We start from the raw sequence: 19,874 nt of genomic DNA on the forward strand, positions 1-19,874 counted from the left end.
CAATGAAATGTGTCCCCCATACCTTAGGGAGCAGTGGGTTGCCACTGTGCAGCTCCCGGGGAATGTTCTGGGGCTAAGGGTCTTGTTCAGGGACCCAGAGTGGCAGTCTGCAGTTCCCAGGAAGCAAGCGCCCTGCTCTGACCATTAAATAGCCATTTTCTGGTTGTACTGGCCACTCAAAGCACTTCTACATTAGGCGTTCATACATACAATGATATGAAGATCGGGAAACGTGGAGCCTTGACCAAGAACACGTTGATGTGTTGCATTTTCATCTTTAAGCTGATAGCTCGGACACACACAGGGCCTGGACAGCCCTTAAAATCATTCCCACCACCCTGTGTTCAGGCATCTCCGGCAGCATTTTGTATGGCTTCTGCCTTTCATATTGTCTGAAAGTAATGCAATTACACACAAAAACAGCGGCACATGATCTCAAACGGTCCAAAAGCATGTGGAATTATAAAATTAAAGGCCGTATGACTTTTAGTTTCCTGCCCAGGTTTGGAAACCTAATATTCAGAATGCCGCATACTTTATCTTCTCCTTTTTTCCCGTTAGCTTTAGCATCCAGGAACAACTGATCTGAATACAGGCACCAAAAGAGCTCTCTGCTGCACATAATGAAGTGATAGCCTTTTAACAGAGCCTCAGGTTAAACATTCTGAGCTGTGCCTTAAAACCACCAATGTCTGGCTCATTGTTCATAATCCTCTACTATATCTGTGCAGGAAATCCACCTCGTCTGGGTAAAAAAAAATAAAAGAGATAAATGTTAGGCTTATTTAATTATGATTATTATGAATATTTGAACATTAATCATTCCAAATGCACAAGCAGCAGTGTCCCTATTAGTATACGAGAGACATAATGCACATATGTTGAAATGCTAACTATGGCTGCATAATAAATCTGTAGTTCTCTTCAGGAACTAAAGCAAGGAGTGCTTCAGGATTTTATCTGGCGGTCCAGGGTTCAAATGTTCAAATGGGTTCAAACGTCTCATCACACAGTAATTAGTCGGTTATAAAAAGGTAACAAAGGAAACCTGTACAGTGTGTTGACTGTTAAAGAAGCAGAGAACTAACTGAATATTATACATATTTCCACAGTGAGTCCGAATTAAATACAAGGCAACAGAGCAAAAAAAATAAATTTGCTAAACTTTAAAAACGTTAGCAATGTTGGCATATTTGGAAGGCCACGATTCATGTGATTACAACTCTATGCCTTTAAAACTCTGCCTTTCCAAGACGACTAAAAACGGTGAGATACCCTGACTGAGAGTCCCTTTCACCCAGTCTCAGGTCTGACCGCCTGCTGTGCTGACAGCTTCGGTGATCTCTGCCCTCCAAAATAAAGGCGGCTGTCACGTGAAGGAGTAGTGATGGGGCGGGCCTTAGGCGCCCCTCGACCAATCGCGTCCTCTGTTTTGCGGCTTTCCATTCGATGATAAACATTGCGAGCCGAGTCCACTGAGCACACAGCCAGGCAGCACACGTCAAGTCGAGGAGGTCAGACAGAGCGAATCCTCCCCCCTCTTCTCTGCAAGACGAGTCGAACCCATCGCAACAAGGCTGGAATTAATCGGCTACCTTTAGAGACGAAGACTTTGATGAACGACGTCCTTGTTTTTTTTTTTTTTCAAAAGGAGGAGACGCTCGGCTTGTACTCTGACAACCCCGTTAGCTTCGCTAGCTAACGCGAGCTAGCTCAGTTAGCCGTTTACCCTACTCTCGTTTTCTTGTACGCAGCTGACCTCGAACACAGCACGGACGGGCAGAGTGTCGCTTGTTCGTCGTTTCGGGGTCGTTTGCCCCCCCCCCTCCTCCTTCCCCTCCGCCCCCCTGGCTGGACATCCCCAGCTCCCTTCGTCGCTGCGTGGCGCCCAGCGGACGGTTCTCGAATATGATACACAATGAGTCAAAGAGATACCTTAGTTCATCTGTTTGCTGGGGGGTGAGTATGTTCCCACAGGCATGTACGCCAGATGCTAAGCTAGTTAGCTCATGTCGCTAGCAGCCAGTTGAGGCTTTCCAGTGTTTTTACAGTGGTGCGTTCATGCAGCTGCGGTTTTTATTTGGAGGCTGTGGGCGTGCAGCTTAAACGGCAGCCGGACAGACGGCGAGCTAACAGGGCTAGTCCCTTACGGTGCAGCCTTGCGAGCTGACGCTTCAATGACAGTTACATATGAATGAAACGGCTAGCTTGTGGGTCACGCCTTCCGTTTTCACTCACAGCAACAGCAACGTCGCTTTACTACGCCGCTAGCGAGAGGGTCAAGCGTCGTACCGGCGTCGGTGTGCTGTGATAATATAAATATATAAATATATATAGCGTGTGTCATTGTCCTCTGCGTAGTGGTCCGAAGGGCGTAAAATGCAGACAAAACAGCATCTAAGCCACATGCCGGTCTGGGTGCATCTGTATACGTAACCGTGCAACATCTGGACGTCTCCTTCTTCGCTAGCTTCGGTTTTAGCATCCTAACAAGCGTTTATTTACTTTGAATTATTGACACCCCACGTTGCTGCAGCTTCTTCTTAAAAAAAAGTGGATAAAAATTATTCGTAATTTTTGCGTATAACCCTGTTATCCAGTTCAGTTTAGATCAGGGCTGCCAAACTCATTTCTATATTGGGCCACCTTGGCGTCATGAATTCATTAAAAGGGCCAGTAGCGCGTGTGTATAGATGATACTTTTGATTTCATAATTTAATTTCAGTTCACATAGAAATATATATATAAAAAAAAAAGCACAGTAACATAAAAGTAGCACCCTTAAGCCCAGTTTATACAATTTATCTGCAAAATAAGTTGATATTCTGCATGACTTTTTCTCTTTTTGGACATTTCTGGGTTGTTTTAATGGGTTGTGGAAAACATCTAGTGGCAGGATGCTGTTACTACACAGTTTTATAACTCTAAACTCTTTTTTTTTAAATCAACATTTGCTACAGGAGGCATAATTTTAGCCACTTTATACAATTTAAAAGGATATAAGGCTCTACTTGGTGTCACGATATGCCTTGTTTTGGCTCTTGAGGGCCGGATAAATTGCCTTCACGGGCCTTGGGTTTGACACGTGTGGCTTTAGTTTATTTACACATCACAATATTACAACAGACATCATCTCAAGGCGCTTGACGAAACATGTGGCTTCAAATCGCATGTAGTACTAAAGAAATGTTTGATCAAACCATTCTAATACAGGTCAGTGGCACAGGCCGATCCAAATTAAAGTAAATGCGTTGAGAGCTTGAGCCTACGTAGACTGAAAATCCAACCACGTGTATTTCATAATGCTACAAGTAAAGAGTTATCTGACTGGTTGCATTTAGCCATTGGCTTTGCAGAAGCCCCGCCCCCTAAGCGACGACGGCTGGCTTTTAACAGGAAGAACCCTTCAGCTGAACCTGGCCCAGCCTGAGCCCGTCTGCTCCGACCGAACGGGAGCTAGGAGGACAACAAAAACACGTTGATCAGCTTTAGCTGCAGCTTAGAATGTTTGCTAATTTATAAGATGATACCTGGATGCTTAAAATGAGCGATTAAGAAGTTTTATGAGCCTAGACCAGATGGGCTTCTCCCCTTTGATCACATGCAGTGTTTTTTATTTCCAGATGAAAAAGCAGCTTTGAATAAATCAAACGAGGATGAGTTGAGTGGTAAGATCTGCTGTCATCTATAGGTTGTCATCCACACATGCTTTGACTCGTGAAGAGCTTCATACAGGAGCTGTAGAGCCTTGACCCGCCAGCGGCTGCTCTGAGTGGACCCGCTCCGTAACGGATTGAAAATTAACTATAAGCGGAGAAAGACTCCAGCCGATCCTCCCTGCGCTGGGCCTGCACAGCCCAATGGATCCCTGCCTGGGTCGGCTCAGTCGGGCAGAACATACGGATCGTTTCAGTGCTCTCTTTATCAGTCGTTCTGAGATTAGACTTTTCAGAAAGCGGTTGCTTGTTAGGGATTTTTTTTTTTTTATTATTATTTTAGTGCTAGTACGACAGTCACTTTTAAAGAGAAGTAGAAGCACCAAAGATAAAGTGAAGTAGTGTAGGATACCTTCTTTGGTGCGCAGAGATGTTATGAAATTGCTTCTTTTTTTTTCTTCTTTTTTTAATCTGTGGAGAACTAATTTAGCGTTTCCTGTGGTTTATCTTGTTTGTGATCATGATTTACTGTTTTTGTTTTTAGAAGTAGATTCAGTGTGGAAACCTTATCACCCTTGGTGTTTTTAGCTGAAAATTGCATTAAACGTTTCTTTTAGAAAAGTGGTAAAAGGGGGAATTTAAGGATTTGGAAGACATGTGCATTTGTTGTCGTTGACTTGCGTCCGTCTTGTCTTCTCCGTTTCTGCACCAGATGTGGGGGCACGGTGGGAGCCATACTGACGTGTCCGCTGGAAGTGGTGAAGACTCGTCTGCAGTCGTCCTCCATCACCCTCTATGTGTCTGAGGTCCGCCTAAGTACTGTCAATGGGGCCAGCGTGGCCCGCGTGTCTCCACCAGGCCCCCTGCACTGTCTAAAGTGGGTACTCAGCTATTCTTTTCCTCTTCAGACCCATAAATGCAGAATACATTTTGTCTTCTGCATGACTTCTCTTGTCTTTGTAAAGCCTTCCTCCCCTTTGAACAGTTTATCACCTTACAGCCATCCATGCTTTTATTGGGATTTTATGGAATAGATGAGCACAATCCAGAGCGTCAGTGTTATATAAAAATAAAGCTTTTGATGCTTTTCACAGATTAATATCTGAAAGGTGTGAAGTGCGCTTGCATTCTGCCCTTCCTGAGTCAACATTTAGCAGAACCATGTTTCGGTTAAAACTCCACAAAGACGGACTGAAACGTTCTTGTTTGCCAAAGAGCTCAAGCTCAACGTCTGTGAACAGGAGTTTTCAAGTCTTAATGCACATTCTCAATTGGATTTTGTGCTGGACTTTGACATGGCAATTCTAACTGATCAATATTATTTTATCTAAAGCACATCCTAACCCTGCTTGTCTGGTAAGGGATGTCCTGATGAAAGGGCAATCGTGCTCCTATCTCAAGTCTTCTCCATGACCAGCTTCCTCTTTCCTGCTTCTCCACAGCATCACCACACACACAAAAAATATAGAAAACCCCCATATCGTATTACTTCTATGTATAAATATGCGGGCCTTTGTGTTGGTCTGTCAGATAAAATCCCAATAAAACACATTTCTGTTGTAACATAAGTGAAAAAGTTCATGACCTATGAACACTTTAGTCAGCAATTGATTTTTAAGCGAGTTGAGTTAAGCTTTTGGCTCCGGCTCTCAGAGATTGCTGGCTGCAGAGTAGGGCTGAACAATTAATCGCATTTTCAATATAATCGCGATTTTAAAAAAACGCAATTTCCAAATCGCAGAGTCTGCAATTTTTGGCTATGTAACAATAAGGGAATTAGAAACGTCCATTAGGTGTCGGTAAAATGTTTAAAGTGGGTTTGTCTCCACATGGAAGGGAAGACAGTTGCAGCAGTGAGATAATCTAATTTTATTACTTGTTTTAGAGTTTATATAATCATACATAGCATTAAGTACAGGTCAATCAGTTTGATACATAGACTTGCTTGTTGGTTGGACTTTATGTTCAACAAGGATTGATGTCCAAATGAATTAAAAGCTGTTCTCTTGAACAATATTTTGATTAATAGAAACATTAAAAGTTCTTGTTTTAAATAGTCCTTGTTTACAAACATCTTTATTTAGAGGCCATTTTTGTTGCTTGTGGTTAATGCAGAGAAAAGTCAAAATTGGAATTTTGGTTGAAATATATCGTAGGCAGAACGCAATAATTTCTGCTCCGAGTTTAGATGCTGTGGGGGTTTTAGCAACTAATCTGCACAGTGAGGAAACAGATTGATTTGTTGTGTTTAAAAAGACATAATAAATTAAACTGGGGGGAAAAAATCGCATTAAATTGCAATATTAAGAAAAAAAATCGCAATTAGATTATTTTCCAAAATCGTTCAGCCCTACTGCAGAGTCTCATTTCGCATAGCTTTGAGATTTATTTTTTTTTTTTTTTTTTGCAAAACTGTTCCCAGTGTGCCCCTCGCAGTGCTAAACCACCTCCTGACACCAAGCTCTAAGACCTCAATAATTGGGCAATCAAACAAAAATCAGTCCCTTCGCCCAATGACAGCATTAATTGGAAGGTTGTTTCTAAGCATCCCAGGATTCTCAAAAATGTTTTGTGACAGAGCATGACTCAGCACGGCTATGACGACGGTTCTGATTAAAAAGGAGACGAGATCCACCGTGAGAGAAAAGGGAATAGCTTAAGGGCGAGGCGGAAAGTTTGCTTTGAAGGAAGAACACGCATATAAAACCGCCGCCGCTCAGCTCCCTGGATGCTTCAGCGCCGTGAACTTGAGCCGTGCCTCTGGTGGAGCTTCTGTCCGATACACATTTGTTCGCTCATTATTTGATGTCCTGCTGACCTTGACTGACTATCCAAAAATGTCGGACTATTTTTATAGTCGTGCTTCAGCGGCACATTTCTGTGTTTGCATGTAGGTCAAAGTTCCTCTGCTTACTTGAATAGGGCTTGGTTTGGTTTCATGGTGGTGCTAGAGGGGCCGCAGAAATGCCTGAGATAACTATTAGTGCTGACAGCAAGGCCAGGAAATGTTTCACGCTCTTAGTCACAGCAAATATTAACACCAAATCTGTAACAGACGAGCCTGACTGGTTTCTTTTTGTTCATGTTGTGGTTTCGGTTTTGTTTTTGGTCTTATTAAATGTGTTCACTCTTTAGCGTCTGTGTGATTGTAGACTTTTAAATACGTGTGCTTGTGTGTTTTTTTTTTTTCCTGTTCAGATTGATTTTGGAGAAAGAGGGACCTCGATCTCTCTTCAGAGGCTTGGGGCCAAATTTAGTGGGCGTGGCACCTTCCAGGTGAGCTCTCTCATGGTCACGCAGTGTTCTAAATGAATAACTGATTATGTCTTTCATTAAAAGCAGGAGATCTAACAACTGAATTTTCATTTTCAAACTCAAATTTCAATCAGAAAACCAAAAGGCTTTATAAAAAACCCACGGCTAGGGACGGAACAGCTTGAGCTCACGGCCTCCTAACGTCCCACCGGTTCTGTTGAATTCAGCTCTGAGTTGTCATCGATTGAGCCGCAGAGAGCCGTGCTCACAGTTTTCGCTACACGCGATATCTTGCCAGGATAGTAAAGCGTTGCTTGAATAGATGAACTCCTTGCAGAGATAAATTTACTGCAATCCTGCACAAAACGTCGCAATCAAGCAGTCTAGAGTTGGCTGTGTCTTTTAGAGCACATTGCAAATAGTCAAAGTTGGACACCCTCATATGCGTTTAAAAAGGGATGTTCGTAAATAACAAAGCAAGTGAAATGTTCCCATGATGATGATGAAGTTCTAAAAAGAGCAGCAGACGGAGAAGTCAGTATCTTTCTTAAAGCTCCTTGGGGCAGAATTAATCAGCAGTTTGTGTTTGAACACATGCTTATGCAAGTTACTGTCAGCTCTTTGCTGTTCCAGTAGCAAAAAGGAGCTTCCCCTGTTTGTTTTTGGGATCCTGTGACGTTCCACAAGTCATGTAGACACCGACACATCCTCATTGGCTGAAGGTTTGTGCTCCAGAATGCACTTCCTTAATCTGACTGAAAGCAGTGAAATGGGATCAGTAAAGCGCGGGTCTCAGATTGGGTCACAGTGGTTACTGTAACTTTAACAGATGATTGGTAAATTAAGCTAGCAGTGTCCCAAAATAGAAGTACCCAAACACACACACAGAGCGGTGCACCTAATTTCTCTCTAACCTGAAATCTGACTGTGATCCACTTTCCTACAGGCTGGTTTTCCTTTTTCAGGATACAAATAACATCTTAACATAAATGGTTCCTTATAAATCAAGGTCAGAAACCGATTTGTTTAGAGTTTTCTTTAAATGTTAAATTCAAACTGTTGTAGTTCACTGAAACATCATTGAATTAAGTTTGTAGTCCAGTTTATCTTGACCTGCTGCTGTTAGTCCCCTGCTGTGCGCTTTCCTCTGTAATGTTTTCTTTTCTCATGTTCTGTTCACGTACAACACTTTGAATTGTCTTGTTACTGAAATGTGCCACACAGATAAACTTGCCTCGACTTATAAAACACCAACATTTCCCCTTATCTGGAGGTGTTACTCACACAGATGGCTGAAAACAAAAGTCCGTCATTTTAAAGGCATCAGTAGACAAGTGAAGTAGACGGAGCGAAAAAGGGAGAGTAACATAAAATGTACCACCTCCTTAGCAGGGCCGAGTTCTGGGCTAAAGTTCTCCTCTGGGAATCCATTTGTTTTACCCTACTTCCTGCATTAAAACGGTTGCCCTGGAAAACTACCCTGGTTAACAGGAATGGTTTCTGAAGTGGGAGCCGGCCTCTTTGATGTCAACGTTCTCGTCTAGAAGTAAGATCCGATAATGGTTCTATAAACTAAACCTGGGATTAGGTTACAGAGCTGCACTGGTCACTGTTAAGTTTTATCATTCAGTCTTAAGACGTGTGCATCGGGAAACGACTCGAAAACGACTCGAGGACCCCGCCTCCAGTGTGGCAGGGTCCGAATCTGAGCATCTGCCCATCTGGCCTTTCATCTTTCCTGTTGTTCTAAACATGATCGCCACCCGACTCGCTCACACAAGTGTGTGTAAATAAAGAAAAGGGATATTTTTTTTATGCTTCACATCTTTCCGCCCCTTGATATATAAAAAAAAAACAACCTCTGTGGTATTTTCCAGGCGCGTAGTAGGAGGACGGTCTGACTGCTTTTCATTAGGGGATGAACGAAGCGGTGGAACCGCTACGACAGTGGAGGTGGACACCTCAGCCCAGAGATGTTTAACGTGACACATGTGCTCCACCACATGTCTGTCCGAGATGGTCTTTCCTCCCTTTTGAGGAAACAAAGATGCTGCAGTACCCATGCCACAACTGTAAGAGGCACAATAAAGAAGGATACTGTTCTCAGGAAATGCCTAAAGTTTGATTAGTCAGGACAACCTGGCCTGATTCAAAGATCCTGGTAGAAAAGGCCTGCTTATTTTTGTATTTCTCAACCCACTGTGGAACGGTGGACATTCTCAGTTTAATCATGTCCCTGAAGGTGTGAATTGTGCAAAATAACAATAAAACAAAGTTCGTGTTGGAGAGCTTTTTCTAAATCTCCAGCAGCTCTGTGGCCGTGTCAGGAAGAGACGTGACAGCAGGAGAGGTTTGTTTTGTCCGTCTGACTGAGAACCGCTGTCATTAGGCGCCACTTACCAGGTGCCTTCATGTCCCTTAGAAACAGGGAAGCATTAAGGCGCCGCTCCGTTCACGCTCACGGCCTCCTCAGCAGCCGGTGCTTAGGAGACCTGGCAACAGCAGGCGGAGCGGAATCAGGAACCTCACAGCTGCACTGAGCCGACGCCGAGGCCAGCAGGTGCCTCTGCTGAGAGAGCCTAGAGTGTTTAGCTAAAGCTTACGTAAATAAAGTCTGCTGTCACAGCATAAAGGGTAAAGAGGCCTCCTGAGCTGAACTTTGTTTCCCCCCCTTTTGGGCGGATGAGCATCTTCATTACGGCCATCGGACACAAACAGTTGTACCAGTCAGCCGGGCTGGAGGCTGAAACAGAACCAACGCTTGTATTTGGTTGGAAGTCGAAACCATAATGACTGATTTTTAATGATAATAATCCAGCAACTCTTAATTACCGAATGTGATCCGTGTACCTTGGTCTCCGAACGTGGCGTTTCTCCAAAGAGGCCGATTTGCCGTGAAAATTCGCTCCGCTCTGGGCGTTTCACCTAATGAGTTTTTAAAGCTTATTAAACGGCTCCTGGCTGCGTGTGATTTAAGAAGCCGCCACGCAGTCGGAGGCAGCGGCGAATGCGTTCTGCAGGGAAGCGCCGAAAACGCGGCCCAGTTAACTTGTTTCCTCGCTCAGGAGGAACGCCTACTGACCCTAATCGTCCCTTTCCTTCACGCAGAGCAATCTACTTTGCTGCCTACTCCACCGCCAAAGAGAAGCTGAACGGCGTGTTGGAAGCGGACTCCACGCAAGTGCACATGCTGTCGGCTGGAATGGCAGGTAACCATGAGATCAGACTGACAAAGCAGTACAGTGTCAAATTCAGCAACCAAGTGAGCAGCTTTTTTTATTTATTTTTTAGCAAATGATTTCTGTGTGGTTTAGTGTTGAGTTACTGCTAGTCACCGTGCTGCAAGAAAAGACTTTAACACAGTGTTGCTTTGCTGAAGTGTAGAGAACGCCGGTCTACAGAAGTAGTTTGCTGCGTTGGTTTTATTGGACCTGGAGGAAAAAAAGCAAAGTTAAACAAGCCCCATAGTACCTTATAGAAAATAATCCCCCCCCCCCCCTTTTTTTTTTTTTCTTTGCATTTTGTCATTTTCCAACCATAAACATATTTTTATTTTGTTGGATTTTTTTGACCAACCCAAATTGTCCATAATTATAAAGTGAAGGGGAAATCATAAATGCTTTTCCCAACATTTTTACAAAATAAGATCCAAAAATGATGAGATATACATTTATTAGGCCCGCTTTAAAAAAAAATCATCCACTACAAAAATCCGACCATTTTGTGGAAAAGCGGCAAGATGACGTTGTGTGAGGACACAGCCAACGTGTAGAAGAAGGTGCTCTGGTCAGATGAGACCATAGTTACTTTTTAGCCTACATGCTAAATGTACATGCTAAATGTCCCTCATGGGGAAGCATGGCGGTGGCAGCATCATGCTGGGGGGAGGCTTTTTTTTTTTGTCAGTGCAGTCAAGGAAGCTGGGCAGAGCTGTTCTGAAGATGGATGGATCCAAATAACCGGGTTCTCCTTCTAGCAACCCTAATTAAGCAGCCAGAGCTATCGGATCAAAACACGTATCATCATCTTTTTTCTTGAGAATTATTCACTGTATTTTATTGCTCTTTACATAAGCCCAACCCAATAGACTGAGCGTGTTGGCTGGACCGTGACCGACCTGAGAAAAGGCCTTTTGCATAGCGCTGCACCTGCTGAAGGCTCTGCTGCTTCAACAGATCAAACGAGCACCAGATAGAATAACGGAGCGCCATTTCGTGGCTTTCCGAAGGAGTCTAATCCTCCCGGAGGCGGCCCAAGCCGTGCCAAACGGATCAGACAGTCAAACAGCCACAGCCTTGTGTGGGTGGCACCGGCTGAAACCGAAGCGTGCGCTCTCAGCCGACCGCGCCGTAACTTCAGCTCGGCGGAGGTCGGCACGCGTCAGCGGGGGTCCCCCTGCAGTTTCCCCCCACACATTCTGCAGCAGTCGCCCCCGCGAGGGCCCAGCCGGGTGAAGGGTCAGCCGTCTCCCGTCACGGTCACGCAAAGTTTGCGCAGATGAGTTACGTTTCATTTCCCCATCGTCTCTGCTCGGCCTGTGCAAATAATATCAGCACGACGTTATAGATGTCCTGCAAATCCCCGTTGACCCTAATAACGAAAACGTCAGCCTCCCAGGTTCATGTGAACAAAGGTTTCTCTGAGTAAACTCAATAGCTGCTAAATCCTCTCCAGGAAGTTTATCTGCTCTTACGCACTAGCTTCCCTCTTCATGTGAAGATAGTTGTTGTTTTTTTAAACGCTCACTTACAATGTTCAACTGTCCCTGTTGCTTTCCTGTGTGCTCTGTTTGAGGTGGTGTGGGGGGGCGGGGGGGTCGTTTTGACCTGGGACTGTGGTGGGTGAAATCCTGTGTTGATGTGGGGGACTGGGGAGTCAAATGGTTGCATGCCGGTCATGTTGCTACACACCAGCCTGTGTCTGTTTTAGGCCTTTACTCTACCGTAGCTCTCCTCTCGCAAGGGCATGAGACCCCCGCACCCCCAGGGGTCTCTAGCTGCATCTGTGAGGAGTTACTTGGGTCTGCGTGAGTACTCACCACAGATCTGTGCCTCTTTTTTTTCTTTTTTTTTTTGTACCTGGCTCTTCTCTTTCTCTTTCAGTGTTTCTGTCCTCTCCTCCTTCACTATGTTCTTTTTTTTGTTCTGTTTGCTTTGTTAACGCTGTCACAGCTAAATACAGCCTCCCTCATATGGCGTTACACGCATCCATAAAAAGGCCATCTTTCCTTCTGTAGGCTGCCTTTATGGATTTTAGATTTTTTTATTGTTGTAAAACATGTGTTCGCCATTTTCTTCTCTTGCTGACATGGACACAGCTAAAAGAACATTTCCGTATTGCCGCGATGTTAGACTACGGTTAATTCTCACCAACGGCACCATAAAGCATGGCTTATTCTATCTGAGAAGTGTGTGGATGTGTAATTTTCCTGCTTTTCCCCCCCTCCTTTAGGTTTCACAGCCATCACAGCAACAAATCCAATATGGCTGATAAAGACGCGCCTACAGTTGGATGCAAGGTAAATATGACACCGAGACGGCAGACTTGGGATGACTCCAGCTGCTCTGATCTGGAGTAGCGGGGATGGTTTTTGTTATGGGATGTTAAATAGTTTCAGCTCTGCAGACCCTTGCTGGGAACAGCACTCGAGTTTTCTTCTGCAAAGCATGGGCGGAAAAAATGAACGTCTTTGTTTTTCTAGAACGATTAGTTAAAATATCCAGATTTTCTAAGTATTTATGCTGCGTGGCTGCATGACCGTGGCAGTCTCTGCCTCTCGTCTGTAAGCAGCACCCAGGAGTTACGGCTGTAATCGTCCGTTTACTTGCTTGGATGAACATCCGCCTCCACGTTCACCAAATTCCCGTGTTATTGTATCATCACACATGCGACTTTGTGGCTATGCACGTACTGATAAGCTTCCCAGCTTTCAGGCTGTCTACGGACTCAGAAAAGTGCAAAAAGATTTGTATGTGATTTACTGATTCTAAGCTGGGGTGGACAGTAATTCAATATCAATATACAGTATATAACTTTATTCAATAAAGGTGATATGACATTTCAAGTATTTCCATATGCATTACAGTCTATGATTACAGCATTTGTCATTGTTTTATTTTAAAGCAAATATTTCTAAAATGTTATATTAGAGGAGTTTTATAAACATGGTAAAATAATTGTCATAAGTTTGTACAGGGATCTGTTGTGGGCATCCTGTCTGAGGCTATAATTATATCGTATCGACCAAAATTAAGAAATGTACAGTGAAATTTTGGCCTTATCGTCCAGCCCTAATCTAAGTGATGAGAACGCTTTCATTTTTGATGTGAGGTTATTAGACTTTGCCAGAATATGTATTTATACAAGCAATACTTTAATCTTGCAAATCAAAAGCCAAATTGGTTACACACTGTCCCTTTAAAGATAAACTTCAGCTACATTAAGTTGTGTTCTTTCTTTAAGGGTTTAGTGATAGTTTTCTAAACACTACTGACTGCTGGTACAAACCAAACAGCAGGGGGTGCTGTTGTCACATTTAGAAGGATTTGGAAGGCCTGTATTTTCTGGCCAGCCCCACTGTTTATGGTGATTAGACCAACAAACAATGTGCACAACCTCGAAGAGAGTTTTGCATGCTGTGCTTACAAAAATATGCAGATTTACAGATAAAAACTAAAATGAGTTGCAGAAAATGTGGTGGAATGGCTGTCTGGATGTTGCTGGTCTTTACTTTGATACTGTAGTTGTCTGTGTAGCCGCATGCACACCAAAGGCCAGAGGATGCTCGGTGCTTTTCACCCTCCTCCTCCTCTTCTCTTTTACCTTTCAGGAACCGAGGAGAGCGGAGGATGAGCGCCTTCGAATGCGTCCGTCGGGTGTATCGAGCAGACGGCTTTCGAGGCTTCTACAGGGGGATGTCAGCATCTTACGCCGGCATCTCAGAGACTGTGATCCACTTTGTTATCTATGAAAACATTAAGCGCCGCCTCCTGGAGGCCAAGGCGCCACAGAACATGGACGAGGAAGAGGACGCATCGAAAGACGCCTCGGACTTTATTGGGATGATGCTCGCCGCCGCCACGTCCAAGACCTGCGCCACATCTATCGCTTATCCTCACGGTGAGTGTTGACATCTGTTTTAGCGAGTGAACACTGAACCGTGATCCGTTTTTTTAGTATTGATTCGTCTTAATCGTTTGGCTTGCAGAGGTAATCCGCACCCGGCTACGAGAAGAGGGCACCAAGTATCGTTCCTTCTTCCAGACTCTAACCACAGTACCCAGAGAGGAGGGCTACCGCGCCCTGTACCGCGGCCTCACCACCCACCTGGTACGCCAGATCCCCAACACCGCCATCATGATGTGCACCTACGAGCTGGTGGTCTACCTCCTGAACGGTTAAAACCCCTCCCTCCCCCCCCCTCAGAGAGTTCATGTAACCTAACCCCCCCAACCAGAGCAGGAGAGGAGAAAACGGGAGCGCCCGCACACTAGCTAGCACCGCTAACGATCCGCTTGATGGAAACGGGTAGCATCTCCTAAACGAGGCCTCGGAGTTTTTGTTCGACAACCAAAGGAAATGGCACAAGGGGTCCTCACATTCAGTCTGGAAATCAGTGGTTACCCTGTTTTTTTGGTTTCTGTTCTGCCCCTTGTTCCTGCTCATTCACGTCTCCAGCTTTTCCACGTGTTCATCCGTTCTTTTACGTCTGTACGCGCCCGACTGAAGAGGTTTCTGGCAACTCCCATAAAGAGGTGCAGGAAGCCTCGAAGTGCGTCTTTTTTTTATTGCGGTAGCATCGTGTCTCACTGGAAAATGTGGCACATTTCAGCCCTGAATTTGACTGCATTTAATCAGTTAGTAATTTGAATGGATTACTGGTGGCACAAATATTGGTACTGCCTGTAGGACAGCACTTAGTCTCCTGTAACATCTGTAGGTCGAAGGTTGGAGCATGCAAACAGGGGGATCTTTGTCCATAATCTTTTCCATAATCTCTGAGATTTGTCCAAGACCCTCTCCCATTATTATTTTTTTTCCCTTTAAACTCACCACAAAGTGTTTCGCTTGTAGTTTGTGGGGACAGAGATGGCCAAGGAGGAAAGTTTCCTCACGGAGCTGATGGCGTCTTTAGAGCCATTTCTACCGCCGTGCTCACTGGCAGGTCCCCCAGCATATCTGCCAGTAGAGCTGTACGTTCAGTAAAACGTGATTACGATATTATCGAGTATTTAGATTGATTTAAGGTCAGTCTCCACTCCTTTTATCCTGACATGATCCTCCACATTCCCTCAGCTCTCAGCCACTAAAATATACATCAGATGTTGGCATCTAGGGCAACTGGCCAGATGTGTCACCGGCATGCAGAGTGAGAAGGCCCAGCACCTAAAATATAATATCTTAGTAAAAATGGCGCACAAAAATCCATTGCCGCTTGTGATCTAAAGCAGCGCTAAAAGAGTGGCTAAAAGAAAGGGGCCTTTGTTTCATGCATTGATGAAATATGAATGAGAAAAAGGCTTCAGGGATGTTTGTCTTAAAGGGGTCCCGGTAATTGTGCCACCCGTATTTGACTTTCTTCCACTGACTAAATATAAATAAACTACAGGTTAGATTGTTTGTTTGTTTTAATCGCGAGATTATGTTGCTGCAATAAAAACGTGCTTACTCGATATTTTTACAGCTGTTCTAACCAGACAAGCCGGCACATTAATCTAAATCGCTTCAAACCGCGTCGGATGGAGCGAAAACCAGCTGAAAGCCTTTCTGGTCCTGACGAATTAAAGCAGCACCCAGTCAGTCAGAGTTAAGCGTGAGGTGGGACGATGGGGGGGGGGGGGAGATGACGTGCCTTGTGTGAAGACGCAGATGAGTCGCACCCGTTTTCCTTTGAAAGCTTTTCAGCATCTCCATCCGTGTTTCCATGAGGACGACTGACGCGTTTCTGGAGTTCACACGGGATTTAAAGTCAGCTTTTAGATGAGGCCTGGGTAGGCTCGTCCGACCTCTGAACCACGACCTCTGAACCATGGGCCGTTTGCGGTGAATGACGGTGGAAGTAATCAAACTACAGCAGAACAGGATCCAGTTCTCAGATTAACTGAATGTACATAAAGAGCGAGAGCTGAGGAAGGCTAAAATACTCACCCATGGTGTGAATTAAAAAGTTAATATAATTAACAAATTTTAACTAAAATTGTGATTTTTGATACATATTCACATATATAAATGTATATTACCTCTAAAATGTGATTGTGTTGCAGTTTTGAGCCCTTTTTTTTGGGTGGGTGGGGCGGGGGTGGGGGGGTATTGAGGATCTTCTCTGAAGGGCAGCAGACTTGCCTACTAGCAGTTACCTTCATCTCCACAAAGGGTGTTGTTCAGATAGCACTTTTCCCGCCCTTTCACCAGAACGCTCGTCTACGTTGGTCTTTTGTCTCGACCTCGCGGAGGAGACGGGGACAATCCCGCCCCCCTGCACGTTTACGCCTGAAAAGTGTTACGCTGGCTAAACATACAGTGTTTAGCCAGCGGAGAGGAGGAAGGGGACGGCCGTATGCTCGTCGGAAACGCACACTCACCAGACGTTCAGATCTCTTTCTATGTTTTGTCGTTTGTTTTACATTTCACGACGGTGTTATTGGTGAAGGTCCAGAGTTTCCTGTCCTCGTTTGGAAGCGGGATCGGAGGCTTTCTCTCACTTCACTCGGGGGGATTGGGCCGGGGTTCCCGTGTTCTCGCTTGACGCGTGAACGAGGCATTTTCAGGAGCAGAGTGAACACGTTGGTCACGGCGGTCCTCACAGCCGCTTTTAAATGTGTACAACTGAGACTGAGGAATCGTTTCAATACCTCTTCCTAATGTAAGGTGACATGTATGTTCTACAATGTAATCAATAAAAAAAAAAAAAAAAAAAAACGACAGTTTAGAGGGAAACCTGCTATAATCTAGTTGCAGATGTGTGCACACCCTTTGATTAATTTTTCCTCGGTCTTCGTTGTTTTGGACCATCTTTGTCTCCAGCTTTTTAGCAGCCGCCTAAAGATTCAGGGTCCAAACTTTATTGCATCTCGACACAAACGAGTTTACCCGCAGCTTTTCTATTCTGGAATTAGGCTCCATCCGACTTGAACTCATTGTCCCTCCATGTTTTGGGAGGTTTTAGGAAGAGTCTGGGTGCTTTCTTAGGAAGTAAATAATCCTGCCTTGCAGAATAATACCACATGGAGAAAACAACCGGCTCTCTCACGGTTTCCGCCGGCCTCTTGGCTGCTTCCCGGACCAATCTCTCTTCGTGAACACTTGGACATTTCCTGGAATGTCCATTCTCTCTAATTGTCTTTTTATTTTCTCCAGCAATTAGCAACTCTCCTCTCCGCTCCGTTTTAATTAGTATTATCCGTATGTGCTTCTCCTGAATGAGTCTGCAGACTCAGGTCGTTGGGGATGCAGTAAGTGGCGGGGAGGTTCTGGTGAAGGAGCTCAGCTCATTTCAGGTTCATCGGTGTTACTGGAAAAAAAGGCAGATGTGAGCGGAAGAAAGGCTGGAACTGTTGCGTTAAAGTTGTGTACAGGTGTGCAACAGGGTTTTGGCAGTTTTTGATTTCATTGACTTAGGGTTACATGTGAATGGTGCAGGATAAATGTCAAGAAATGTGGGGAAAGGGTTGGAACGATTTCTCGGTCTTTTTATACGCAGTGAAGCTGGCATTGTGTCAGTGGTTCTGAGAGCTGTCCCACCTGGTGGTTCTCCCAGCTACCAGCTTCAGAAGTGGCCCGTTTCTTTTTTCTTTTTTTTTTGTTCACTTTAATGACACGGACAGCAGAGCGTAGTGGAACCCCCTCTGTGTTGCCTCCAGAAGCATCAGTTGATGAACCCAGCTGCCGAGGCCGGCGCTCCCGCTGGGAGAGGACAGAGTAAAGGTGTATTTCACGCACATATGAAGTCAAATCTCAAGACGTTCACGCAACGTTTCAGTTTCCTTAGTTTCGAGCTGCTCTGCCAGGTGTCTGCTGTCAGCGTGTAGGTGATGTAGGTACCAGTGGAGGGTCGGCGTGGGACGAACCGACCCGTTAAGTGTTCCCATGTAGACGTTTCTTCTTCTTCTCGCGTCGCAGTCTGTCGTTCGTCTGTAGGAGTTCTCCCTCCCTCTGTCGCCACCTTGCCTCTGTCTGTTTCCGCGTGAGTTACATTACAGTTCTCATCCGCTTGTTTTGTGTGGAAGAGGCCGTATAAAAGTGTGTATGTTGAAAACCTGAAGACAGTGTTTCTGTTGTTTTTTTTTTTTTTTTTATCATTTGCTCTTTCCCTTTTGTGTTTTTGTTTTTTTTTTCATGTCAAAGATGAGCCTGCTGGGGCTCAGTCTATGCATTCTGGTTTTACCTGTTTTTGTAAAACAAAATGTCAATAAAACAAAAGAAGTGGCTGAAACTTGGTTTTGTCTCCCTGTTTGGTTTGTTTAGGTTGTTATTATCTGAACCTGGGGGTGTTTCTAAAGAGACAGACAGGGATTTAACAGAGGTTTTTGCATTTTTGTCACATTACAAACACAACAATTGGTGTGTGTGTGTGTGTGTGTGTGTGTGTGTGTGTGTGTGTGTGTGTGTGTGTGTGTGTGTGTGTGTGTGTGTGTGTGTGTGTGTGTGTGTGTGTGTGTGTGTGTGTGTGTGTGTGTGTGTGTGTGTGTGTGTGTGTGATGCACCAAGACAAAGTTGTGTGGTGCCATGAAGTTGCTTACAAATCTGAACAGTATGGCTTCCACTTGCGCTCAGCCACTGGTGGATAGAGCAGCTGGAAACTGCACTATTAGGACTAGCATTACTTAAAAACCTATTACTAACCAATAACTTCATCGGAAGTAAAAAGGAGTGAAAGAGTGATGGTAATGTCAGATCTATTTGTTTTGTTAGAAAATGTGTAATCAGGCACAAATATATCGAATAGTGTGCAAAATCTGATACTTTTAATGAAATAAAATGAATCATAGGGTATCATTTATCTCACTTTTCCAACATGTAGAGATTTTTAGAATAGGAAAGCTATGTGCACCTAAATAGTGAAATCTACCTCTAGTCTTAGTGTGTAATGGGTATATATACTGTAGTACAGCTTATGTACAACAATGAGTCCCACTGTACTGTGAGTGAGCGTTCTGTGTCCGGTGCGTGTTTGGCTAAAACCTGTTCTTTACTCGCTGAAGTGACCACCAGAGGTATCCAAAAACTAGTCCAGAAAAACAGTACTTCAAAAATAATATGCGGCGCAGTAATCTACTCTTGGAAAGTACTATTTTTTTTTTTTTTTTAAAAAGTCCTCAAGCTAACACACCGTAGCTCCTGCAACTTATGATTTCCTTATCTGTGCCTTCAGCCTCCTTCACTCACTCACTCACTGCTTAGAACTGCACAATATTACGCAAGATATGCATCACATGAGAGCTGCCTGGGTTGCAAGAAGTCTTAGCCAGCTATCTAGGTACTGTGCATTCTGGCTGTCTAAGCCTGCAATATGATTGGAGAAAGTTGTTTTCACGCAGAAGGAAACGTGTAGAATGCAAAGACTGATAAGCAAAGGACGACTAAGCAGTCGCATTGCCAAAGCAGCAGCATGATCAACTTTAGACAAAAAAATAACTAGCTGCTGTAATGGAATTTATTTTATTTATTTATTTTTTTTGCAGTACCTGGATAGATGGCTCATTTTGAGGCCTATGGTTGTTACGAACCCATAACATGAACACTTTTTAGTTATTTGTTCACTGCAAATTGTATTGTCGCAGTATTCGCAAAGCATCGCGTGTCTTTCTAACAGAATGTAGTTTTGAGTCTGATGCCCCCCCCCCCCAAAAAAAAAAGAACCCAGCAGCACCACTGGTTGCCTCATAAATCAGCTGATTAGGAAATGTGCGTTACTTTAAGCACAGCTGTTCTGTTAGGTTTGTTAGAGAACAAACGGCGTCACGG

General features: G+C 44.3%; 1 protein-coding gene across 1 annotated transcript; it reads left to right on the forward strand.

The window, feature by feature from the left end:
• Nucleotides 1-1,465: 1,465 nt before the first annotated feature.
• LOC105926764 (solute carrier family 25 member 36-A) lies at nucleotides 1,466-16,366 on the forward strand. The gene is made up of 7 exons (XM_012863214.3): nucleotides 1,466-1,959; nucleotides 4,369-4,533; nucleotides 6,855-6,932; nucleotides 10,020-10,120; nucleotides 12,363-12,429; nucleotides 13,741-14,030; nucleotides 14,119-16,366. Exons 1-7 carry the CDS (start codon nucleotides 1,919-1,921, stop codon nucleotides 14,310-14,312), a joined length of 936 nt encoding a protein of 311 aa, XP_012718668.1. The 5' UTR covers nucleotides 1,466-1,918; the 3' UTR covers nucleotides 14,313-16,366.
• Nucleotides 16,367-19,874: the final 3,508 nt, after the last annotated feature.

This window comes from Fundulus heteroclitus, chromosome 18 (genome assembly GCF_011125445.2).
Source record: "Fundulus heteroclitus isolate FHET01 chromosome 18, MU-UCD_Fhet_4.1, whole genome shotgun sequence".
NCBI classification, from domain to species: Eukaryota; Metazoa; Chordata; class Actinopteri; order Cyprinodontiformes; family Fundulidae; genus Fundulus; species Fundulus heteroclitus.

Excerpts from the sequence above, each read along its gene's own strand:
- LOC105926764 (XM_012863214.3), top strand. The coding sequence starts at position 1,919 with ATGAGTCAAAGAGATACCTTAGTTCATCTGTTTGCTGGGGG. Across the intron at positions 10,121-12,362 it reads GCTGTCGGCTGGAATGGCAG|GTTTCACAGCCATCACAGCA; the intron begins GTAACCATGAGA and ends CCCCTCCTTTAG. Across the intron at positions 12,430-13,740 it reads CGCCTACAGTTGGATGCAAG|GAACCGAGGAGAGCGGAGGA; the intron begins GTAAATATGACA and ends TTTACCTTTCAG.